Source organism: Mustela nivalis (genome assembly GCF_964662115.1).
Source record: "Mustela nivalis genome assembly, chromosome: 15".
In the NCBI taxonomy this organism is placed as follows: Eukaryota; Metazoa; Chordata; class Mammalia; order Carnivora; family Mustelidae; genus Mustela; species Mustela nivalis.
Window position 1 is genome coordinate 32,430,355 of NC_139034.1, and position 26,831 is coordinate 32,457,185.

Sequence of the window (26,831 nt, forward strand, 5' to 3'; positions counted from 1 at the left end):
GGACCCTTCAGGCTGGTTTCCCTTTAGTTCTCCAGGTTTAAAGGGGCCTCCAGGTCCTGCCATGTAGGGAAACCAGCGAAGACTGCCAACTACCTCTTCTAAATCTAAGCGGAAGTTGGTAAACTGGAGACCATAAGAGCTTGGAATAACCTCTAAGAAAGAAGGTGACTGGACCCATGCATGGCAGACACGTCACCCAGATGGGAAAACCAGAGTCACAGGCAGAGTAGTCTGGGCAGGGCTCACCTGCCTGCTGACTAAGCCAAGCAGAGAAAAACAATAGTGGCCCAGCACCTCCTCCAGCTGGTTGGGTAAGTTCACCATAGGTTTAAAGCTACTGAGATAGAGCTCAGTGACACATTAGAATCACCTGTGATTCTAATTTTTAAGTTTTAAGACCTCCTTATGCTCTAGGCCTTACCTGGGGCTCATAAAAATCAGACCATGGGTTCAGTCCAAGTGTCAATATTTTTAAAGCGCCCAGGTGGTTCCATCATGCTCCATGGCGAGAACCACGGAAGTGGGTAAATGGGGTCTCTGAGCCCACATTTTAATTCTAAAGGCTATCTTCCCTAATTTCCATCTTTCTCCTCAGTCACAATCGCCAGGAGGGGGACACGCTGCAGCCCCTTCTCCCGATGTCCAGAATCAGTTATGGTAGCTGATACCCCCGAGGGAGCATTTATGCACAAGGAAAAAAAAAATACAACAACAAAAAACGTAGGCATAGGAAAACCAAGTCTCTGTAAAAGATATAGAACTAGTCGACCAACCTTTACCCCACAATTCAGAAGCAACACCCCATACAAGGGAACAAAATGAGTAAGAATGATACAGTAATACTGGATACAAAGATAGGCTAACAACATGCATTCGCAGGACCTTTTTGGGGAAAAAAAATCTAAAAATCATAAGACATAAATGACTTCATTTGTTAAAAAAATATGTGTTTGTACTGGGATAATGTAGCATTGTAAATTATAGGACTAAGATACTCGTTTTCCCCTAAATTAAGTCACAGTTTCAATTCAAATGTCAGAAGGATTTGAGGACCTTGATGAAGTTATTGTAAAATGTTTATGGGAGAAAAACCATTCATCACAGCCTCTTACGCCAGGCAGAGGAAGGAACAGGGAAAAGCCAGGGCTCCCATCCCCCAGTCCAGGCTTGTTTTACCCCACTTGGCTACAGTTCTGAGTTGCATTTTAGTAGCATAAAACTGAAAAGCAATGCCGTTTTTATTATTGAACTGTTATCTTGCTCACAGAAAGGTTTAAAAGTTATTAGAGTCAATGTCATCCAGACTCATCGAGTTTGTCCCTTTGAAGAATTCTCATAGTGAAAACCACTCCAAGTGCCCAAGGTCAAAAGCAATGCCATTAAGAACAGTGGGAGCAGGGGAGGCCTCCATACAAGGAGATACGGTCATCCTTGGCAAGAGGGGGCCCCTCCTCCTCCAGGAGCACGCACACCTATAGCAGCACCCGAGCACTGAAACAAGAATGGGTCCAAACAACAGACATTTGTTTCCTTTTGCTACCGTAAAAAATGACCACAAACTTCAACAGCACTTTCGTTAGCTCAAAAAAACCCAAATTCATTACTCACAATTTTAGTTCGAAATCTAAACTGGGTCTCCCCAGGCCAAAATCAAGGTGTTAGAAAGTCCGCATTCTTTCTGGAGACCCTCAGAGAGAAGGCGTCCACTCGTGGCTTCTGGAAGACACCGTCTGCTGTTACAGAGACTGAATTACTCTGACAGACCCCTGCAGCCTCCTCTTCTACTTTTAAAAACGCTTGTGATTAGGGTGGGCCCACCTGCATAAGCCAGGACACACACGCCCTCTTTAAAGGTCAGCTATTGAACTTTAATTCCCCTTTCCTACGCAGTTTCCAGGAGACAGAGACTTCTCAGGGGATTATTTTTCCCAACACAAAATGCATCGGGGTCAAATATTAAGTGAGCTGAAGCTGGTTAAATAGTGTCTTTGTTACTGTCACAAAATTTAGGAAAGTGATGAATGCATCATGAGCAAGTACACGGTTTAATTAACCAGACCTGCAACCACTCCAGGTGCCCAAAATCTTGTTTAAAAAAGGGCCTTGGGCACCTGCATGGCTCAGTGGGTTAAGTCTCTGCCTTTGGCTCAGGTCATGATCTCAGGGTCCTGGGATGGAGGCCCGAATTGGGTTCTCTGCTCAGCAGGGAGCCTGCCTCCCCTCTCTGTCTCTGCCTGCCTCTCTGCCTACTTGTGATCTCGCTCTCTGTCAAATAAATAAATAAAATCTTTAAAAAAAAAAAAAAAAAAGGAAGGGCCTCTCCCCCAGTTAGTCTAAAACCATCCTAACCTTATAAGGTGAGGTGGAGAGCTGCATCCGTTTTTCAGATGTGCCTGTCTCCATTAGATAGATATTCTATGTGAAAGATTCTTTTGGTCTGACTTATTCTAAGTGCTCCAATTTTAACATGTGGCTAGCCTGACAAAGTAACTTCTCCGCAGGATGCTAAAGTTAATTAATGAACGTGTTTTGTGAAGTGTGTGTGTGTGTGTGTGTGTGTGTGTGTGTGTGTGTTTTAACCTGAATACACAATTCATCAAGGAGCTCCTTCTTAATCACTTCCCTGCATTTCCTTAAAACTATCTGGCTCATTAAATGTGGACTGTGACTTTGGCTTCTTAATGTCTTTGAAAAATAGAAGTTTCTTCCATATTCTCTAGAAGAGTACTATCTAGGAGAATTATAATTCTGAAGCTGTGAAGCTGTGTTTTTATTAGGACACACATGACGCAGCCTTTGTACACCTAGGCTCAGTGCCTCAGAATCGTTTTTATCCTACAGAGTATTGGGGGATTGCCTCTCTTCTGAAAAATTTACATAGTCACAATAATATAAATTTTCTATCCATTTTCAGGGGGTTTCTGCCCCACTCCTACCCCGTGATCATCTAAAGTTTCAGCTGGAAGAAAAAACATTCAACATCAAAACAGGTGTGGGACACTAGTCAGCTGAAACCCATGGAAAGAAAATAAGCATAGCAAGACAACATGAAGGATTAAATGCTAAGGTCTTATTAATTTTGTCCCAAAGTATAGCATAAACTGTAAATGTGTGTGTGTGTGTGTGTGTGTGTGTGTGTGTGTGTGTATGGTTAAAATAGTAAATTTTACATTACATATATTTTACCACAATAAAAAAGGGAACCTTATAGGTACAAATTTCTATTTCTTTCAACACTTAGTCATGTAAGCTCTCACAGTTATTTTCTAAAACACCTGAAACAGTAAAAGCACCAAAAAAGGTGAACATTGAGCAGATGCTTATTTTTTTTAATGAAAAATACACAATTTTTATTAAAACTATCAATTACATAAGTGTGGGTATTTACCACAGGAGGCGAGCTAGGGGGTTTGGACTGCCTGCCGGCAAGCTCACCAGTCAGCAGTGGTTTGAGGAGGCTTAGCAGATGTTTAAAAACATATCTCACAAATATAATATTAGTGAAAAGCCAAGCACAAAGGAATCTGTGCTGACGACTTGATGACTCCATTATAGAGAGTTTCAAAGCAGATGAAGCTAACCTGTCGCAGAGGTCAGCAGAGCAGTGACCTTCAGGCAGGAGGAGAGGAGGTGTGCCTGGGAAGTGTCTCCAGGGCGCCCAGGAGGTGCTGGTGGTGCTGTGTGTGGCCGGCGCAGGGACAGGCTCTCCTTCTGTAACTCACTCACCTGTACACGCGTGACTTACACACTTCTCTGTGTGGATGTTCTCCTTCAAGAAGTTGTGTTGGCTGTCAAAATGTAGAGGAAATTAGAATCTTTTAAATGTTAAAACTATTAATGTAATATTAATGTAAAAATGTTAAATTAGAGAAGAAAAACAAACCCTGAGAGATGTGTATTAAGGCTTATGGTGCATGATGACTCCTGAACCCGGAGATCCTAAGCAGCAGGTCCCATATCATACCTTATTCGTGACTCAGGGCCATGACCCTCCTTCCCGTGGGGAGCATCCACACCACCCTAAATGTGAAATTTATGCACAAACACAGGAAGAAAAAGACTTGCACTCGTTGTACTCATTTTATCAGTGGGACACAACGTGGATGTCAGGATCCAGACCTGAAGAGATAGGAACCAGGCCTAATGGACATGACTTCTTAAGCAGCAGATTCCCTGCAGTGAAGAAGTTTGACCAATCCCCACCCCCCCAGCCCTGCACACCTGATGGCTAAGTTGTTCTGAAGCCACAGAGAAAAGCTGCACACAGACCATGGAGCCAGGCTGAATGCATCTTGAAAACCTAGCTCCACTACTTACTGTGTGACCCTAGGCATGTTAGTTAACCTCTCTGTGCCTCAAGTTTTTCATCAGCAAATGAGGAAAATATAGAACCTAACTCACGGCATTGCCATGCGGATCAGGTAAGCTAATCTGTATAAAGTAATTAGGACAATGCTTGGAACACAGAAAACCTTATACAAGTATTTGCTACTATTACTATTTTTTACTATTATTATTATTATTATCAATACTACCCTGCATAGTGTCCCTGATGTGGTTAGATTATAAAGATAAAGTACTATTATCAACTCCAAGATATTAGAGAAAGAGTAATATCTATAAAAAGTCCTCATGTTTAATAGCTTTACCTTTATCATCTAAAAAGACCTAATTTATCAGAGTTTTTAGATCCCCAAATGACCTATATTTGGGCAAATTCTTGCCCTTACCCCTATAACCAAGATAATGAAGAAGATGATGATTTAGTCATAATTGTTCTTTTTATGTCCCAAAGGCCTCTGAATTTGCCTGTTCTTTATTCCACAGATCCTTATTTAGTATTTAACATTTAAATACTATGTGCCAGGCATAACTATCTTAGGAAAACTCCTTGCTTTTACAGAGTTCACATTTATGAAAAAAGACAGACAGCAAACAAGCGAATAAATAGACCAACAAAACATTTCATGTGGTGACAAATGCAATGGAGAAAAGAAGTCTGTGATATGCTATAGTCACTATGCTATGGAGTGACTCAGATAGGGTGAGGAAGGGCTAATTTATGTTTACTTCCCAAGAAGGGACAAACTGAGGAGACAGCATCGACATTGATGCCCAGTAATAAGGAAGAGCTAGCCAAGGGATCATCAGTGGAGGGCATGTTCCTGGTAGCGGGATTGGCAAGTTCTAAGGTCCTAATATGGAAACTAGCTTACAGGGTTGAAGCACCAGAAGGAAGCTGATGCAGCTCAAGCAGTTCATTGAGAAGGGATGAGCGACAGGAGACAAGCAAGGAGAGGTAGGCAGGGCCTTATAACCAAGGTAAGGAGTTTGGACATTGTTCTAAGTGCAGTGAGGGACCTCTGAGAGTTTTAAGCAGAGGCAGGGGTACATAAGTAAGGGCAGAAACAGAGAGAGCAGTAAGGAAGCTCTTGCGGTATTGGCGTCCAGTACAAGGATGGCTGTGGACATGGAGAGGGGTAGACAGATTCGGGTACAAAATATATTTGGGAGGTAAAATTTATAGGATGTGGGTGAGTGTTTTGCAAGGGAGAATAATGAAAAGAACGACTCCTAGGTTTCTGAGCTGTGCACCTGGATGGAAGGGTGGTAGCACCATTAACTAGGATGGAGAAAGAATGGGAAACTGGCAGTTGGGGGATGGTGGTGGGGAACAGCATGCATTCCAGAGTTCTACTGTTGCCAGGAAAGGTTAGGGGGCATCCGAGCTGGGAGGAAAAGTGGGTAGCTATGTATTTGTTTATTCCTTATTAAACAGTTATTTCTGACCTTGAATGGCATACTTTTAATGAAGAGCTCCATGAACCTGAGGGTAGAGGTTTTATTTGTTTTCCATTCCCTATCTCTTGTTTCTATTCCTGCCTCCCACGTATAAGATCTCACATAGTGCTCAAGTGGATCTCCAGGCTCTTTACAAATAAACACCCTTATTCCTTAAAGCCTAATGAAATATAAGCTATAAAATGAAAGCAATGAAAACGCTGTCTAAACACTGATGTAGATGAAAGCTCTCTAGACTAGGGATCTGGAGGCCATGGTCCTAACACAAAGTGAGGTACAGAAGAAAACCAAAGAGTCCTACCTTTGAATCCTAGTCTGTTTACTCATTAAGGGAAAGACCTAAGCCAATGATGGAGTATCTTGAAACCTCAGTTTTCTCCACCTGAAAGTGGGGAAAATAATTCTTGCCTTATGGGTGCCTAGTGAGGATGAAATTTGTTGACATCCATGAAGGTTTCTACAGTGTCTGACACATGGTGGACACCTATAAACAGGTGTACATAGGACATCTGTAACCAGGATTCTTTAATTCTTTTTGCCAAAGAACCACTCTTTTTTATTACATAAAGCATTTAATATCTCTCACCTTGGTTCATCAATTTTGAAAGAAAGCAGCTTCAACAGATGATCATTAAGCTCCACCTAAGTCTTGGAAAACAACAACAATGAATGGTCTACTTGATAAAAACCAGATAAACTTAGTGAAAACTGCTTTTTAACCTGGTATCAGTGCCTCTGTCTGCAAACTTACTTAGACTGGGGAAGACAGGGCATTGAGAAGCAGAAATTACACCAGAGAAATATCTCTCCAATGTCACAAAAATGTTCTCCCCAAACCATTAGAATATCAGACACAAACACTTTGCAGAAGATGAAGTAAATGACATCCCACTGAGTAGCGACTTTGGGATCGCTCACTGCACGTACAGTCTAAAAGAAATCAAAACCCAAAGCTCTTCATCTCTGGCTTCCCTAAACTAGATAGGAAGTTTGGAGATCTGGGCAAACCAGACTGATGAGTAATGAAAGGGATGGGAAGGTGGAATTGTAGAGAAGCTTCTAAAATCCTAGCAGCTCAAAGAGAGGGTGGCCATGACAGGAGGGAGACCCTGATTTAGCTCTGGTTAGAAAAATGAGTTGCTAGTTGGGGACTATCTATGTCCCCTCCTCCACAGGCACTGTCAGAACGAGAGTTTATCTACCTGTGTGACAACAGCATTGATCTGAATCCAAGGCGAGCACCTCTGAAACCCAAGCTCCTTTGAAAACAGTATGGAGTGGGGCGCCTGGGTGGCTCAGTGGGTTAAAGCCTCTGCCTTCAGCTCAGGTCATGATCTCAGGGACCTGAGATCAAGCCCCGCATTGGGCTCTCTGCTCAGCGGGAGCCTGCTTCCTCCTCTCTCTCTCTGCCTGCCTCTCTGCCTACTTGTGATCTCTGTCAAATAAATAAATAAAATATTAAAAAAAGAAGAAGAAGAAAACAGTATGGAGTTTCCTCAAAAATTAAAAATAGAGCTATCCTATGACCCGGCAATTGCTACTGGGTATTTACCCCAAAGATACAGATGCAGTGAAAAGAAGGGCCATATGCACCCCAATGTTCATAGTAGCAATGTCCACAATAGCCAAACTGTGGAAAGAACCAAGATACCCTTCAACAGATGAATGGATAAATAAGATGTGGTCCATAATATACAATGGAATATTATTCAGCCATCAGAAGTGATGAATACCCAACTTTTACATCAACATGGTTGGGACTGGAGGAGATTATGCTGAGTGAAATAAGTCAAGCAGAGAAAGTCAATTATCATAGGTGGAACATAAGAAATAGCATGGAGGACATTAGGAGAAAGAAGGGAAAAATGAACAGGGGGAAATCAGAGGAGGAGACGAACTATGAGAGATGGCAGACTCTGAGAAACAAACTGAAGGTTTTGGAGGGGCGGGGCGGGGGGGATGGATAAGCCTGGTGGTGGATATGAAGGAGGGCACGTATTGCAAGAAGCACTGGGTGTTATATGCAAACAAAGAATCATGGAACACTACATCAAAAACTAATGACATACTGTATGGTGACTAACATAACATAATAAAAAATATTAATAACTAAAAAGAAAGAAAAGAAAAGAAAAAGAATCCCAAGCTGAGAAAGACCTTGCTTGATCATTGAACTTAGGAACCAAAGCAAAAATATATTTAAGCCTAGTGGTAGAAATAGTGTCAGTCTATCCATTTAGGGACAGTAACTCCAAGAGCAAAACCAAGATGAGAAGGCCATAAGATATATGAAAAAGAAGAATCCCAAGGACCTTTAAAGTTCTAAACCTGTATCAAGCTAAATGAATAATGAAAACTTTGTCTAGCCCAGAGATATGTCTTCTTTGACTTGCACAATGTGTAATTTTTAAACCGAACTTGATTGTCCTTAGACACTGTCCAGTTTACCAAGCACCATTCTCCTGTCTTATAGGTCAGGACATAGCTCACTTATATTACCAGGCTAGCTCCATAAGGATTTCATAGATACCAGTGTGTAATGTTCAGACTGACTCATTTTTAAGTATTAAATATGTGAACATATGCTGACTACAGAGATGACAGGGAAAGGGGACGATCTTGGGGAAAAGATAAAAATAGGAAAAGGCCAGAAATTATAGCATTGCCCTCTTTGGAAGAGGCATCTCCCCGGCCCAGCCCAATTATAACAGCTACGAATCATGCCATGCAAAGGTCGAGTTAAATGGGTGCCTACCATATTTGTGGCTGGCTCTCTCTTTCAACTAACCTTTCTATATTTGGGGAAATTCCCAAGAGGCAGAACTCAAATTCTAAGCCTTCCTTATAGCTAGGACATTGGCTTATAGCCTAGGTTCACCCATATAGCAATGCCTTGGCAAAACTGTGACGGGAAAAGAGCAAAGTGAACAAATAGGAAGGGCAAACCACCTCCGTTCTTGCAAGCATGGAGATGGCCCAGGCGTGAGGCTTCTGGGAGGTACATAATTGAACCCCTGTTCTGGAAGTGGCATCGGTGAGGCAGGAGCTTCTGTGGTTATTCCTCCCGGTGCTCAGTGGACAAGGAAAACAGCAGAAATCTCCTCTACCAAACCCAGTCCATAATGAAATTGAATTCCTGGATTCTTAGTCTGGAGCCCAGCCCTGTCAAGAATTCTTTAAACTACTCAATATCATTTTTTAAAACTCATTTTCTGCTATATCATCCCAAATCAGCTTCTACTACTTAAAACCAAAGTATCCTAATTGATAGAAAAAGCGATGGCAGACATATCTTGGAGAACCTTTCAGTGGGGTATCTTGGGAGAAAGCCATTCACACTAATTTCTATGAACCCTAATATCTGTGGAAGGAGCCCCAGGTTTTATAAGGCCATCTTTGTTCCCACAGAGGAACTGTACAGTAGAAATCTCTCTTTATTCTTGCTCTGTGAATCCTACATGTATTTTCTAAAGCAATATCACCTTGCACACATATTACTCAGTAGTCCTAGCAGTTGACTTAATTGTTACCATCCATAGAAGAGGTCATTAAATTTTCACCATTTGCTAATTAGTTATGGAAAATTACAGGGCTGAGAAGTCCATTATCAACCATCTGAGAGACGGTCTTGCTTTGCAAGGGCTCTATGTTAAGTGATGAACAGGTTCCTTATTAACAGACCTCTACGCAAGCAAGCAAGACACAGATTTTTAAGCTTAAACTGTAAGGATGACATCAAGCTGGTTTAGATTTCTGTTACAACCAAACATTGAAAGTTTGAGCTATAGAAGGGATTTTAGATAGAATGAAGAACTCCGCATATTGAGGACGGCTGTGGAACATTCTTGTCTATGATTTCCATGTGCTAGACAATACTGTATTTTACTACCAAAGGAATAGCAATTCCCGCTGTCCCTCATGATAATCTTTTAAAGGGAATCCTATTAAATAATCAAACAATCCTCATTTAAAAGGTGAAAGTTCTCACAGGGATTAAGTGGCTTGCTTAAAGGTTGTAGGGAATCCAAACTTGGGTTTTCTGATTTCAAGCTGATGATTTTTTCTCCTACATCAGTGGCTTTCAAAGTGTGCTCCAGGGAGTTCTGGTGATACTCAAGACACTTTCAAGACATCTGTGAGGTCAATACTATTTTCATCATCATCATCATCTCCATCATCATCATAATAATAGCCAAAGGAAAAGAAATCACCCATGTTCACTGAAGCACTACCACAATAGTCAAACAGGGAAACAACGTCAGTGCCCACTAATGAATGGATGAAGAAAATGTTGTGTGTGTGTGTGTGTGTGTTGCAATATTATTCAGCCTCCTTTATACATATAATGTAGTATTATTCAGCCACAAAAAAGAAGGAAGTCCTATTATTTGTGACAACATAGATGGACTTTGAGGCCATTATGCGAAGTGAAATAAGTCAAAGAAAGACAGATACTATATGATATCCATTACATATACAATCTAAAAATATCAAACTCCTAGAAACAGAGTCGAGTGGTGGTTAGCTAGGACTGAAAGGGTGGGAAATGGGGAAATGTTGGACACAGAATACAAACTTTCAGTTATAAGATAAATAAGTTCAGTTATAAGATAAATAAGGTGAATATAAATAAATGAGTTCTAAGGTATATTATGATGACTATAGTTAATAATGCCATATTCTATATTTCAAAGTTGCTGTGAGAGTAGAGCTCTAATGTTTTCATCATAACAATAACAACAAAATGATAAGTGTGTGAGATGAAGGATTTGGGAACTAACCTTATGGTGGCAAACATGTCTCAATGTATAGGTGTATCAAATTATCTTAAACTGGGGTGCCTGGTTGGCTCAGAGGGTTAAAGCCTCTACCTTCGGCTCAGATCATGATCCCAGGGTCCTGGAATCAAGCCCCACGTCGAGCTCTCTGCTCGGCGGGGAGCCTGCTTCCTCCTCTCTCTCTCTGCCTGCCTCTCTGCCTACTTGTGATTTCTATCTGTCAAATAAATAAAAAATAAAATCTTTAAAAAAAAATTATCTTAAACTTATACAATGTTATATGTCAATTATGTCTTAATAAAGCTCAGAAGAAATAAGGTATTATCATCCCTTTTCCCTCCCATCCTTTTATAAGATACAGTGCAGTTTAATGGAGGATATATGGTGTGTGATATAGTAGACTAAAACAGAAGCATCTATGAAAATCCAGCCATTCCTGGTTAAGCCTGATATTAAAAGAGGCTTTCAAAACTAAAACAATGCCCTTCTTCTCACTATTTGATTTGTTGTGGGAAGTTTAATTATTTTTCATAAAAATGCTATTTATGTTAATAGGCAAGCTGTTAGCTATTTTTGATGAATTAATAAATTATTTTAAGTGTCCTCCGTTTTCATTTATAATGCAACAAATATTTATAGGTATAATCCACAGAAACAAAGATTCTTTGGAATCCTCAACCATTTTTTTGAAAGAGAGAGAACATGATTTGCGAGCAGGGGGCAGGAGGGTGGTAGAGGAGCAGAAGGGAAGGAAAGAGACAAGCAGAGTCTGCGCTGAGCTCAGAGTCCACATGGGGCTCCATCCTGGGACCTGAGATGGTGATCCCAGCCAACATCACGAGTCAGATGCTGAGGCGCCTGGGTGGTCCCATCCATTAAGGCTTCAACTCAGGTCATGATCTCAGGGTCCTGGGGTCAAGCCCCATCTCCAGGCTCCCTGCTCAGCGGGGAGCCTGCTTCTCCCTCTGCCCTTCCCTACCTCTCATGCTTGCTCTCTCTCAGACTGGCTCTCCTCAAATAAAGAAAATCTTTAAAAAGAAGAAAAGAAAAAAGAATCAGATGCTCAACTGACTGAGCCACCCAAGCGCTCCTGGAAGCCTCAATCATTTTTAAATGTGTAAAGGAGACTTGAGACCAAAACAATTGAGAACTGCTATCCTGCATTAAGCTGCCTTTAAAACAAACTCCAAGCTTGAGAGCCTGGGTGGCTCAGTGGTTAAGCGTCTGCCTTTGGCTCAGGTCATGATCCCCGGGGCCTGAGATCCAACCCCACATCAGGCTCTCTGCTCCATGGGAAATTTGCTTCTTCCTCTCCCACTCCCCCTGCTTGTGTTCCCTCTCTCACTGTCTCTCTCTGTCAAAAATAAATTTAAAAATGTAAAAAAAAAAAACCAAACAACCTTCAGGCTAACTACAGATTTACCTAGTTTGTGTTACTTTTAACCAACGGATATCCATGCTAACCCTAGATTTTCTGCTTACATTTCTGTGCCTTTTTTATCTCCAGTTTTGGATTGATGAGTTAATGAACGACAGCAAAAATCTTGGATTGTAAAGCAGTGATTATAGCCTCAATTACCTTCTTCCTCTCAAATTCCTGAAGTACCTAGTTCACTGTACATTCAATTAATATTTAATTAATGGATGAATGACTGAAGCTGATTGCTATCACACAGAGAGGACCTGCTTGATGTCCCTGAGAAATAACATGTGTGCCTGCCCCTGAGTTCACGGGGGCCCATCAGACAGGGCAGAACTCAGCCCCAGCAAGGCCAGGCAGAGTGCAGGCCTGGAGGCACAGCGATCATATTCCTGCCCCCCCCAACCCCCACCTTCCATCCACAGCACAAGACCCGAATCCGCAATCCCGTCTCCTCCACAGCTCTTCCCCGGAGACAGTAACCCACAATAACACCACATTCTGACCTCATACATCAGTCTGAATCCACATCATCTATTTTGCTTCTTGGCCTCATTTGATTCTACACTACTGTTTTTGTAGACTAGGTGTGTCTATTTTGTTTTCCTAAGATTTGAGGCTTCTAAACGTTGTCAAAGGCCTTTTGTCGCACCCAAGACTCTAGCATAGACTCCACTGTATTTTCACCAATGCCCTATATGTAAATTAGGGAAGGCCTCTGTTTCTTACCTCTGCCTTACAGAGGGAGGCTTTAAAGTTAAGCTACGTTGAGTCTCCCAGCCAGTGATTGACAGAATGCACATCTGCATCTAGGGTGACCCATTCTGTGCTATTCTCACTGTATTAATGCCCTCGTTTCTCAATACATACTTGTTTAATTTAGCTGGAAAAAAAAAAAAGCTTGGAGAAAAATAACAGCTCTAAATCCAGGTGATGAGTCAAAACACGCAAGAATAACTCAGGTCTCTTGATTCCCACGCAAACACTTTGTTTTACGGCATCTTTTCCCTTGTGATTTTAGCTGTTAAGGTGGTCAGTGCCTGTGCTAGTTATATCGAGTTCTCAGGAGAAAAGTACACAAATTAGCATCATAGTAATATCTACTTTCCTTCTTTCTGCCCTTGGCAGCTAATTAGCAGCCACACCGATTGTGTTTTCCCAGCAAAAATGAAGGGATACATTATAAAATAATTCAGTAAATTCAAGCTGTGTCTATAAAAGTGATTATGATTCACATCTATTATAACTCCTTATCTTTGTTCCCCCCTTCATTCACTTACTCATCGATCCCACGAGAATTTACTAAGTGCCTAGGATGAGAATTACATCAGATGCCGTGCTTGAAATAAGGAAAAGATGTCCCTGCACTAATAAGATTATCATCTCATGGGTGAACTGATGCTCCTAGAGAAAAATTCTATGGTATCAGAAGTGTAAAATTAGTGCAGTATAAATTACTTATGGAGGCAATGAAGGAATATAGAGTAAAAAGTCTCTCATTGCAGATAGAACTTTAGGACAACTTCCAACAGAGGATGTCTTGAAAGAAAGATGTCATGAGCTATCTCTTCAACGTAGGATATGGTTTGGGAATATAACCTCCATCCGTAGCCCCCCAAACCCAAATAATCATACAAATCAAAGCAAAAACAAGTTGCTTCCTACGCAAATGTAGCCACAAAATGAGGTTACCTCAGTCTCCCACACCCAGCCAGCTGCCAACACTGGTGCCCTGCCGCAGGGAAGTTCTGGAGTCTGCACGGGTCGGTAGAGCATTTCAAGGAAGAGGAGAATCGGAACTGGTCCAGGCAAAATGGAGAAATGAGCCTGTACCTTCCACTTACTACTTCCAGCACACCTTCCCTCATGGGAAACGCATCATGCCACAGAAACACATCCATCTCTGAATGGCATCCCTGAGCTATGCTCTGTGTCCTCTGGCCTATGACTGCTTCCCTTTCCAAGGGCCATGCCCCCAGGAGTCTCCCTTGCTATGTGTCTCTGTATCACTCCAACTTGAGCTTGGATTAACAGTTAACCCTTGGAAGTTCTACAGGTACAAAAACATGGGATCTCTCTCATTCTAACACTGGGAGATGGCAGTGTACAGAGCAAGCGTCTGGGAAAAGACACATGCAGGGAGCAGGCAGATATAGAGAGCTCCTCAGATCATGCCAGGTGCTTAGCTGAAAAATTAAGCTATGTATAAGTCTATCCTAAATAGCTCAAGAGATAGCATAAAGAAAAGAGAAAACACCACATGACTATGTCAAAAATAGAGAACATTGAATGATCACATTAAGACCAGATCACAAAGATTAGGTGCCTGGGTGGCTCAGCTGGTTGGGCAACTGCCTTTGGCCCAGGGGGTGATCCTGGAGTCCTAGGACTGAGTCCTACACTGGGCTCCCTGCTTAGCGGGGAGTCTGCTTCTCCCTCTAGCCTTCCCCCATTTCATGCTCTCTCTCTCAAATAAATAAATAAAAATCTTAAAAACAAAACAAAACAAAACAAAAAAACAGACCACAAAGACCTTGGAGGTTGGGTTCAGTAGTTGGTAATGGCTTGAGCATTAGGGACACTATAGTTCTTCATTACATAATGCGATAAATGCAGTGCTTTGGGAAGGTGTGTATAAAAGAGTTTAGGGGAAGAACTGATAACCTATAGGCCTGGACTATATAGGCATATTATGCTGCAAGCCATCTTCCAGATACCATAACTGTTTCTGCACACACGCTCTAGGCCACTCTAGGCCCAAGTCTCTGAAATGAGATATCACATGTGAGACTCATTCTCCAAGATTTCAGAAACAATCACTACAAAATCTGTACCTTTTAAAACAAATGGAATGGGTGCCTGGGTGGGTCAGTCGGTTAAGTCTCTGTCTTCAACTCAGGTCATGATCTCAGGGTCCTGGGATCAAGCCCCCCATCGGGCTGTCTGCTCAGCAGGGAACCTGCTACCACTCCCCTGCCTGCCTCTCTGCCTACTTGTGATCTCTGTCAAATAAATAAATAAAATATTTAAAAAAAAAAAAACAAAAAACAAATGGAAGACAGGATGTGATCCTTTAAAGATGAGGTTCAGTAATATGGGGCAGAGATGAATTTTTTCTCTTTTTTAAAAATATTTATTTATTTGAGGGGGAGAGAAAGAAGCTCAAGTAGACTGCCTGCTGAGTGGGGAGCCTAAAGCAGGGCTCGAACTCATGACCCTGAGATCGTGACCTGAGTCAATGCTTAACCAACTGAGCCAGCCAGGCACCTTGGAATTTTTTTTCCCAAGATTTTATTTATTTATTTGACAGGGAGAGAGAGATCACCAATGCGCAGAGGCAGGCAGAGAGAGAGGGGGAAGCAGGCTCCCTGCTGAGCAGAGAGCCCAATGCGGGACTCAATCCCAGGATCCTGAGATCATGACCTGAGCCAAAGGCAGAGGCTTAACTCACTGAGCCAACCAGGCACCCCGTGGAATCTTTTTTTTTTTTTTTTTTTTTTGGAATAATAAACCTCTGTTAGTGAGTATGTTGCTTAAAGAAACTTTTCCATTGTTGGTGAATAGTGTAATATCCACTGATGTAAAGAGTCAGCAGGTGACAAGGTGAATTGAGGAATTTGAAGTTTCTCCATAACTTGTGATACCAACTGCAAAATGAGGCTCTGATCATTCAGATTCTTTTTGGGCTTTATACCATATTGACAGGGAAGAAAGATGATCCGTGGAAATCAATCTGCCTAGGGATGAAAGGCACGGATGGGCTGCCAGGTGTCACAGTGACAGCTGACAATCCACATCTTAAAGTCTCAATTCAGCCCCTTTACCTTCCCTGAATGTAAGATCACGATATGAACACACAACTTCTGGGCTACTGAACCCAAAGGAAAAGGAATGAGGGTCTGAAGAGCAAGTTACCATCCTTCCAGGATTCTAGCGGAGGGCAGTTAGTAGGGCTGCCAACTGCAGCGGTTCACAGCTGTTCCTACTTCAGGGAGACTCTGAGCACTTCTTCGGATTATCATACATTGCCTGAGACAGAACACAAGCTCTAGCCTTGTTGGAGATTTAGCCATAACAAAGTATTAAAACAAGGATATGTGGATTTATACAATAACGGCACTCAACACATTTTTTTCCCCCAGATAACTCATGCCCAACTTGAGGGAGGGGCAGAGGACAGGTTTCTTTGCCTCTCCCATCATTTCTCCACTTGGCTTTGCTGTGGAAAGCCTACTGGAAAGTAATAGATTTGTTTAACCAAGGGAAAGGGAGCAGCTATAAAACTACTCCATTTAGTTTCATTTCAAAATAAAGACATTTATTTATTAGAGAGGGAGGAGCGGGGGAGGGTAGAGGGGAAGGAGAGAGAGAACCTTTAGCAGGCTTCCACACCCAGCACAGAGCCAGATGCAGGGCTAGGTCTCCCGACCCTGAGATCATTGACCTGAGTCGGAATCCAGAGTCCGAAGCTTGACTGACTGAGTCACTCAGGCACCCCTCAGAATGAAGACATTTTTCCTAAGCTTTTAACCCTATACATTCCAGGTTCTCAGCACTAATTGTGTAACAGTATCACCTAGATATTCTTTTATTTGAATAACATGTTCCTATGGGACCTGAGCATTAGCATTTTTTAAAAGTACTAATATCAGAACCTCTGGGACTGGACCCCATGCCGTGTAATTTTTAAAAGCTCCTTAGGTGATTCTTTTCTCTTTTTTTAAGATATTTTTTTTTTTTTTTTGACAGACAGAGATCACAAGTAGGCAGAGAGGCAGGCAGATAACGAGTGGGGAAGCAGGCTCCCTGCTGAGCAGAGAGCCTGATGTGGAGCTCGATCCCAGGACCCTGGGTCATGACCTGAGCCGAAGGCAGAGGCTTTAACCCACTGAGCCACCCAGGCACCCCCCTAGGTGATTCTAATACACAGCCAAGCTTAAGAATACCTGCCACATAAAAAAGAAACTAGATGTTGATTCTAAGGATTTTCATTTTGGAATACCTGTCTGGCTTCAAAGAATAATGTCTCATCAGAGGAAATTCTGACTTTGAGATTAAAGAATGAAAGAAGAAAGTATCAAATGTAGAGAAATGTGTGTGTGTGTGTTCTGTACATAGGGTATTGAAATAACTTAGTGTTTATTAACTACCTTGGGGGCTGGAACATTTTTTGCTAATCTGATGAAAGCTCTGTCTCAAAAAAAAAATGTACATACATGAAAATTTTGCAAATTTCAGGAACATCACAGACATCCTGGAACTAATGTTAAAGACCTCTGCAATAGTCAGACTGTTATAACTGCTTTTGTAAATAAGCAGGTAAAAAAATCATCCATAAGAAATGAGAGACCTAAGTAGGAGCCTTGATTTTGCCCCTAAATGACTGTGTTACTCTAAATAAATTACCTAAATTTGCTCCCCCCAGCTTTTCCACAAAGTGATATTTTTATCTAACCATAGGACAGTGTGGGTAATGTTTTTAAAATTTTGTAAAACAAAACAAAACAAAACAAAAAAAAGGTAAAGAGTCAGTGGATATGTGTGAAAGTACTTCGAGAAGCTATGCTTTATTATTAGAGATATCAAGAATTAACCTAAGAAAAAAAGAAATGATTTAAGAAGCATACAATTTCTTGAGTAACTGACATGTTTATCTAGCTCTCACGTTTATGGACCTCTGCCTGTCTGAATACCATGGATTATAAGGAATGTGGTAACTCTAGAGCTTCACACTTTGTATTAGGATGAGTCCCAGCTCCAGTTCCCTGCATACTCAATCTCTCTCTCTCCGCAGTATGACGACTATCCTGCAGTTTTCACTTTTGGTGTTTTCTGTCAAAATGCTAGTAAGTCCATTCTTACAATGTGAAAAAATACAGCATAAGTTAAAATACAAAGGAAAGACAGTAGTTCCAGAGGACATGAAACCTATGAACCAAAATTCAGTCTCTTTCACAAGAGCCCTGAAGTATTTGTTTCTTTCCCCTCTACCTCCCACAAAACCAGAGGGCCTGGGAACTCCCACTGTCATGTCCCCTATCAGAGGGTCACTACTTAGTAAGGAACCTTATTCCCCAAGGAGACACTGTCTCAGAAGTACATTTGGTCCCAAAATATTAAAGTATAAAAATCTAGGATTGAGAATAAAGCATATCTTTCACAATCAGTGCTTCTGATTGAAGGCCATGCACCAGACTGTGGTTAGATGGGAAGCAGAGGTACAAACTTGATATGCACAGTAAGCAGAGCTACCCTAAAAGGAAGACACCAGCCCCAGCCTTCACGCTCCTGGGTGTCAATGTTTCCCATTCATTTCATTGTCTGAGTTTTAATGAAAACGTGCATGGAGGGTCCAATGCAGATAGTGAATCTTCACTATTTACCGCTCCTCAGAAAGATGTATTAAACAAAATGCAGAGTCACGTAGTTTAAGCTACTGTCTGTTTGATCATAAAGGAAAATGCTTTATATGCAGAAATTTCAAGTGAGAGGAGATGTCAGGTCTCCAAAAGCAGCTATTATCAAACAAAGCAGCCAGAAAATTAATGCACTGCAGATGGCTATGACCGCAACCTTGGCTGTGAGCCAGCGTCTTCCTCTCTCTTGGTAAGAGAATGTTTTTGAACTGCTTCTTGTACTCGCAAAGCTTCCCTAAATGTTCTAGTTATTTGACGTAAAATTCTTTCCCCTCTTTTACAGTGTATTGTTCTAACTCTCTAGATATTCTTTCCATAAACCCTCGCTGACCCCTTACTAGCAGTGAGGCACTGAGAACGAATGGTATATGACTGTAGTTAGGACATTTTTGTTATACATAAAGAGGAATGGACCATTTAAGAACAAATTAGTTTGATTCTTCTCCTCCAAGGACCCCCTTCCAGACAGCCTGCCTGTGCCTTCTTGCCATATCCATTTTAAAGTGGCTCTTTAGGGATGCCTGGGTGGTTCAGCTGGTTAAGTGTCTGTGTTCAGCTCAGGTCATGATCTCAGGGTCCTGGGATTGTGTCCCACATCAGGACCCTTGCTCAGTGGGCAGTCTTCCTCTGCCTGTCATTCCCCTTGCTTGTGCACTCTCTCTCTCTCTCTCTCGTCCTCTAACAAATAAAATTGTTAAAAAAATAAAATAAAATAAAATAAAATGACTCTTTATCCCTGGCAGCTAAAAGGAATCTCTCCCTCAGTAAGTTGGCTCCATCATCCCTTTCCATCCCTGTCCACAGAAGTCGAGCCATTCTGGAGAGGGGTGTGTGTGTGTGAGTACGTGTGTTTTCTCCCAAACAAGGACACTCATTTGATTTCCAAATGATTGAAGAATTTTTAAGTAATAGCTTGGGGTTTCAAGTAATAGCTTATTCTGGTTGAGAACTGCCACTTACATAAATCACCAGGTTGCAAACAAATAGGGCAAAAGACTCTCAAGGTAGCGACTTCTTTTGCATTAAGAAAATGCATACCCAAGCGTTTAAAAACAAAATAATACACCTTTTATTCACACAGTTGATTTTTGTTTATGTGTTATCGTGACTAATAGTAATGGCTGCAATTCATCACATTAGAAAAGCGATCAACAGTTCTAGCAGCAAGCACAGAATTAAAATTGATTGAGGCCCTTTGTCACCCTGGCAGAAGCTAATAATTACATCATTATTAAAATGTAGCCAATAGCCAAAACTTTTTAACTTCTTTTGGTTTAAGACAAAATAGAACAGAATCAAGTTAATGTATTCAATTTGAATAATTCTGTGGAGAAGGCTACTCCCATGTTTATCTATCATTGGCAGAACATCCACTCTGGACTAAGGACTGTCCTAGGTGCTTTGTATATTGGGTTCATTTTATCCTCCCCACATCTTTGAAGGCATGTTGGATGCCAACCTCATATGATAGATGAGGAACCATAGGGATGAAGTAACCAGCCCAGCAGCACAGAGCCAGGACCAAGACTCAAATCCAGGTCAGTCTCATTCCAAAGTTTCCATTCTAGTCAACTACACTGTAGAACCTTCTAGACGAATACAGGAAACACAGTTCACAGATACGTGTTCAAACACTTGGAGGACAAAACATTCATCTTAGAAACCATTTCTTAACTTTTATGATCAAAAGTTTTCTGAAAGCTAAACAAAACTGGTGTGTGTCCAGGGTCTGAGAGGATATTCCCTTTGGAGCCATAGTCCTTCCACCCCTTCCTGGCCCACAGAATGTTATCAACAGGCTGGGACAGAGAGGAATAACAGAAATGAAGAGTCATTAACCACACTAAGTGTCCTTAAGACCAGCTCTGGTGTCATTTATCTCCGCCTTCCAAGAATACTGGGATGGCCTAGCATGGACAAGCGACAAATACAGTCAATGAAGTCTGTGAGGATAATGGCAAATGCCACTGAGAAATCTTTGAGTTAAACATTATATTAACCCAAGCTCATGTCCTCCTCCTTGCAAGGACGGCCAGTGTGAGGGGAAACGAGGTTAGGACAGCTGGGCCTACAGTTGGGTAGAGCCGAACTGTCCCGAGCACTCACAAATTAGATTATAGAGCCTGAAAGTTCTTCCAGATGGGTCACAAGACTCAAGCAAGCCGTAGCTCCCAACTTGGAACTGAATCTATGTTCTTGGCTAGATTGTAACTCATTAGACTCTGAAGGGTGGTCAGGAGCAGTGTGCTGGACACTCCATTATACAACTTTGAGGGAGGGATTAGAAAGAACTTCATTCTGATGTTCTCCCAGGGTGCCCTTTGGTATCTACCCTTTCACAGAAGAAGCAATCTTAAACTAAGTTATACGAAGTAGTTATTTGATTCATGTTTCCTCTCCTTCCTCATTTCCCTGATGTTTCCTTTAGGGCATCACGTGATTGCCAGGAGAGGAAGGCACTCCCCCACCCCCAAAATTGCACAATGGTGGGAGTGGCCAGGTGAAGCTCCCTTAAATATGGTCCTACACCATGGGGGATAAATTAGCAGGATTAGAGGCCAAGCATTCCTTTTACTCACTTTGTTCCTCCTCTGCCTAAGCCCTGTCCCTAAGGGAGCTGTATGGGTTCTCCAAATTTCAGTGATGGAACAATTAACCATGGGCTCACATTTTCATGTCTTCTCTCATCTTGTACCTAACTCATTTATATTTATCTTATTTTTTTTAAGATTTTTATTTATTTATTTATTTATTTGATAGAATGAGAGCAGGAAAGCACAGACAGGGGGAGCAGCAGAGGGAGGGGGAGAAGCAGGCTTCCGGCTGGGCCCGGAGCCTGCTGTGGGGTTTGATCCCAGGACCCTGGGATCATGACCCAAGGCGAATGCAGTTCCTGAACCACTGAGCCACCCAAACGCCCCTATAGCTGCTTATTATTTATATTCCGCCATTATGAATATTCTACTACTAAAAATATATAAAGATTTTTATAGAACAATTAGAAATATGAACACTGATTCTATAATAATATTAAGGAAATATTAAATTTCTATTTAAGAGTAGGATTTTGATAATATGAGGTTTTTAAAGAATGTATAGCTTTTATATCTACATAAGAAAATATGTACAGATTGGATGACATGATGTCTGGGATCTGTTTAAAAATAACATGGGAGAGGTTGTAGCAGGTAGGAATATGGTTGAAACCAGATCGTCCTTGAGTTCACTAATGTTGTAGCTGGGTGATGGGTTCAATGTGCTAGGTTTGTTTTGGTTTTTCAGTGTTTTCTTTTGTTTTTTTTTTTTTTCTGCATATATTATAACTTTTTGATAGCAAAAAGCTTCTTTTAAAAAAGAATCAAAGGACACATGGGTGGCTCAGTTGCCAAGCAGCTGCCTTCGGCTTAGGTCATGAAACCAGGGTCCTGAGATCGAGCCCCACATCGGGCTTCTTGCTCAGCAGGAGCCTGCTTCTCCCTCTGCCTGCTGCTCCCCCTACTTGTGTTTGCTCTCCCATCCCGTGTCAAATAAATAAATAAAGCATTTCATAAATAAATTAAGAATCAAAATTAAAGTTAAAAAATATAATTGGTGAGTTACTTTAAATTCACACTAGAAAATCATATTTTCTAAAAATGCTTTAAAATATGTGCAATTCTCTCTTAACTGTAGAGGGTTATGGAAGGAGGTGAGTGGGGGATGGGCGAGGGGTGAGGGGCATTAAGGAGGGCACTTGTTATGATGAGCACTGGGTGTTGCATGTAAGTGATGAATCACTAAATTTGATTCCTGAAACCAATATTACACTGTAGCCAACTAACTAGAATTTAAATTACAATCTGAAACCTAATTAATTAATTAAATATATGCAATTTTCATAACTGAATGTTAAATGGAATAAGAAGATGTATATCTGCACATAAAATACTGCATATACATGTATATACATTTACTTATACATGTAAATGGAAGAAGAAACTACCTAAAATGTAAATCAGAATTTCCCCTGGCTGGCAAGAATATATATCAGTATTCTTTATTCATTACTTTTTTCTTTTTCAAATTTTCTGAAAAGTAAATATGTTTACAATTTTATGAGGGCATTTTTATAAATGCCCTCATGGCACAATGTTAGGAGAAAAATAGTTAGAAACTGTATATGAAATTCAATTATAAAATGTGTGTGAAGGCTGTGTATGTGTGTTTATCTAAAAGAAATAGCACAATAATGTTAATGGTGATTATCTCTGGATGGTTGGTGGCATCACTGGTCCTTTTTATTTTTGTGTGAATGTATTTTATTCAATTAATAAGTATAATGTTGTAATCAGAAAAAATACAGCATGAAAAGTTAAAGCTAGAATTATTTAACTTCTGTTTTTAAAATATTTATTTATTTATTTTAGAGAGAGACAGTGTGCATGAGCAGGGGTAGGAGCAACGGGAGAGGGGCAGAGAGAGCAAAAGGAGCAGACACTTAACCAAATGAGCCACCCAGGAACCCCTGTACTTCTTTAAAAGTAAAGGACTATTGGGGCACCTGGGTGGCTGAGTGGGTTAAACCTCTGCCTTCAACTCAGATCACGGTCTCAGGGTCCTGGGATCAAGCCCTGCACTGGGGTCTCTGCTCAGCACGGAGCCTGCTCCCCACCCCGCCAGCTGCTCCCCTACTTGTGCTCTCTCTCTCTGTGTCAAATAAATAAATAAATAAAATCTTCAAAAAAAAAAGAAGTAAAGGACTATCTCTATAGGGCAATATAACTTACACATATAAGAAACCATATGTTCTATATAGTTCATGTATATTTTATATATATTCGTATATATATTACAACTATATATGTCACTACTATAATTATATATTAAATTTATATAATAATCCCTAATATCTGTAATTCCAAGAGAATTTTAAATTCTTACTGCAAGTATATATTGAGCTTTTAAGCAATGTTGATACAGAATCCTTTGCCCGCCACCATTATGTAGCAATGTTCCTCGTGTAGACTATTCCTTCACAGGCATGTCTCATTTTCTGTCCAACTCCAGGTATCTCTATGCCAATACCAGTCTTCGGGCTACAGGATGATTCCAAGGTCTTTAAGGAAGGGAGCTGCTTACTTGCGGATGACAACTTTGTCCTGATCGGCTCTTTCGTGTCATTCTTCATTCCCTTAACCATCATGGTGATCACCTACTTTCTAACTATCAAGTCACTCCAGAAAGAAGCTACTCTGTGTGTGAGTGATCTTGGCACACGGGCCAAACTATCGTCTTTCAGCTTCCTCCCTCAGAGTTCCCTGTCTTCAGAAAAGCTCTTCCAGCGATCCATCCACAGGGAGCCAGGGTCCTATGGCAGGAGGACTATGCAGTCCATCAGCAACGAGCAAAAAGCTTGCAAGGTGCTGGGCATCGTCTTCTTTCTGTTTGTGGTGATGTGGTGCCCATTCTTCATCACGAACATAATGGCCGTCATCTGCAAAGAGTCCTGCAACGAGAACATCATCGGCGCCCTCCTCAACGTGTTTGTTTGGATCGGTTACCTCTCCTCGGCGGTCAACCCACTCGTGTACACACTGTTCAACAAGACCTACAGGTCAGCCTTTTCCCGGTACATTCAGTGTCAGTACAAGGAAAATAAAAAACCATTGCAGTTAATTTTAGTGAACACTATACCGGCCTTGGCCTACAAATCTAGTCAGCTCCAAACAGGACAAAAAAAGAATTCCAAAAAAGATGCCAAGAGCACAGATAATGACTACAGTATGGTTGCTCTAGGGAAACAGCACTCAGAAGATGCTCCTACAGACAATATTAACACAGTGAATGAAAAGGTTAGCTGTGTGTGAGAGACTGGTTGCCATAGCAACCACAGAGGGCACACTAGGCAAATTTTCACCTATTCTGGGGGAAAAAAAAAAAGAAATTAGGGAGACTGGAACCAACTAGAACCAACAATAATATTTATATGCCTCATTTTATTCTGTTAATGAAAAAAAAAAGCAGGGTTAAATGACACAAAATGTGCACTTCAAAAATGTTCTGACAGCATTTCAGCTGTGAGCTTTATGATACTTATTTTTAACATTGTAAATGATTTGTCTTTAAAATAATTAGCTTTTATTGTATAATTATACTGAGGCCATAAATAAGTCTAAATTACCTGCTATTTCAAGTGGAAATCTTACTACTCTGTTGTTAATTCACGGCATGAGTTGGTTACCTATTGCTGTAAATAACAATAGCTATAACTAGTGAAAATTGGTTAAATATAATATAATGACCTCTTAAAGAAAAATCTTCTTTAAAACTTACTATGTTACATATTTTGAACAACAACAAAAAAAGACACTAAGGACAGTGTTACAAAATCTGTATTGCTAAGATAATTAAATGAAATACTTGACGACTTTCTCAGATGTCATTTGGAAATATTTACAAAGTTGCTGGCATTTGCTGCATTTCAAGCTAATTCTTCTCAGAAGTGAAAAAGTTTTAAAATGTTATTTAATAACTACTGCTGCTTTCTCTTCTACTATTTGTGATTTATTCTGAATCTCCGATGTGGTCTTGTATAGTATCTGTTCTACTAGGTAAACTAACAAAAGGATAATTTAACCTTACCAAATACGTTTCTAGAAACTGCTTCTCCTGGAACAGCACCATAGCAGTGTTTGGTAACTCGCTCTTTGATGACCGCACCGTGCATGCGCTCTTCTGAGCAGTAAGCAGTATTGATGTAACTGTGTCAAGATTGAGGAATAAACTCGGGTTTTTTGGCTACTGACAGCAGCAGAACCTTAGGACGTCTCTGTAAAATGCAGGTGGCTTTCCTCTTGGTATCCATCAGGTAAATTGATGTTTTCAGATCAATCAATCCATATTCTTTACCAAAACTGTTCAGCTTTGGTCTCATAATCATCTACTGGGTCTATACTGTCTGTGAAGAAATGTCCCAGGTACTGAGGATATAAAAAGAATTAAAACAGTTTTCCTGCCTTTGAAGAAAATGACCTAACTGGAATGGTCCTTGTCAGAAATATTGATTAACAGACATTTTGAGAATTGGTTCAAACTGTTCTCTTATTACTTCGTTCTGAAGGAGGCTTGTTTCGACTCTGAGGGTAGTTTTCTCAATAAGTTTCCCGATTGGTTTCCAATAAATACCCACCAAATGAGCAAGGGAGGGGATACAATAGGAGGTCAAAATTTGCAGTTAGTTTAGAAACACACCACAACCTGGACCCAACCTGCCACTACCGAAGATTCAAGGAAAATTTCTGTTTTACTTCCCTAAAAATCTGATTTATTTCTTACTCACTGACACTGGACTCCCTAAAAAAGAGCAGTAATACAGTGTTTTGCAGAAAAGTTTGCTAAAGAAAGAGTTTAACAGTAGTTAATTCACCTTGATATTCCTCTAGATTAAATTATACATTCTTACTAAAATAGATGTTAGATGATATGAGATTACAACACTGAAGCATTTCTATTAAATGAAAAATAGTTTTTTGCTCTAAGCCATTTGAAAAATATTATAGATTTGAAAACTGAAGAATGTGGGAGATGCCACTGTGTAATTTGGAAATGCTTTAAGGCTATCCAATTTAATTCTTATAGGTATGCTGAAAGGTATGTATGTCAAAGCTAGAATTTATAACAAACCACTTATACCAAGGCTGCATTTGACCTGAACCACTTTAATGATAATACCATACTAACTGAGAAAAATACAAATGTTAAAAAATCTCTGCTCTAAAGTATTTTACCATAGTTTATAACTCTGCACATTGCATTAAATATTAGAGAAAAGATTACAGATTCTATCCCCATTTACTCAATCTTGATCAGAATGAACATAAATACTGCCTGACCAATGTCTTTTGACTACATATATATTACAAATGTGTATTTTTTTGCTTTCCATAAGTATCTACTCAAGTGTATATAGACAAACATGTATCTGTGTATATGTACAGACATGTTCTCATGCACTTTATTCGATATTTATATTATATTTATATGGAGAAAAAGCAAGAGTCATTAATGAAAACACTCAGTATATACACATGTTTGCATGTTTGTATCCTGTCAATTAAAATGTGAATTCATGTTCTAACGTTTCTATGACCTTCCATTGCTGTCAAAGCAGATTAAAATGTAACAGAAGTATCAGCTCTTTAAATAAACTGGAAGTTCACCTAATTTTGTGGGAAGACTTTAACACAATTCTATGAGGGTGGTGAAAACACTGGTGTTTTTAATAGCTGAGTGATCTTAAATAAAATGGTGGACCCTTTCGGACCCTTTTCCATCTGGGGACTTTCTCACTACTAAGGCTTTCAAAACACCCCCGCCCTACCCCAGTGAGACACAGTGCTTGAACGATATATGGATCTGTGATTAAAGGACTCACTC

At 40.5% G+C, this 26,831-nt stretch overlaps 1 protein-coding gene across 1 annotated transcript in view; it reads left to right on the forward strand.

Moving 5' to 3' along the window:
- The window catches only part of HTR2A (5-hydroxytryptamine receptor 2A), a 62,027-nt gene extending 35,409 nt beyond the window's left edge, over window positions 1-26,618 (forward strand). The window contains exon 4 of the mRNA XM_082701213.1: window positions 23,463-26,618. Coding sequence (XP_082557339.1) covers window positions 23,463-24,262 — 800 coding nt within the window. The 3' untranslated portion in view covers window positions 24,263-26,618. The remainder of the gene's footprint in view (window positions 1-23,462) is intronic.
- Window positions 26,619-26,831: the final 213 nt, after the last annotated feature.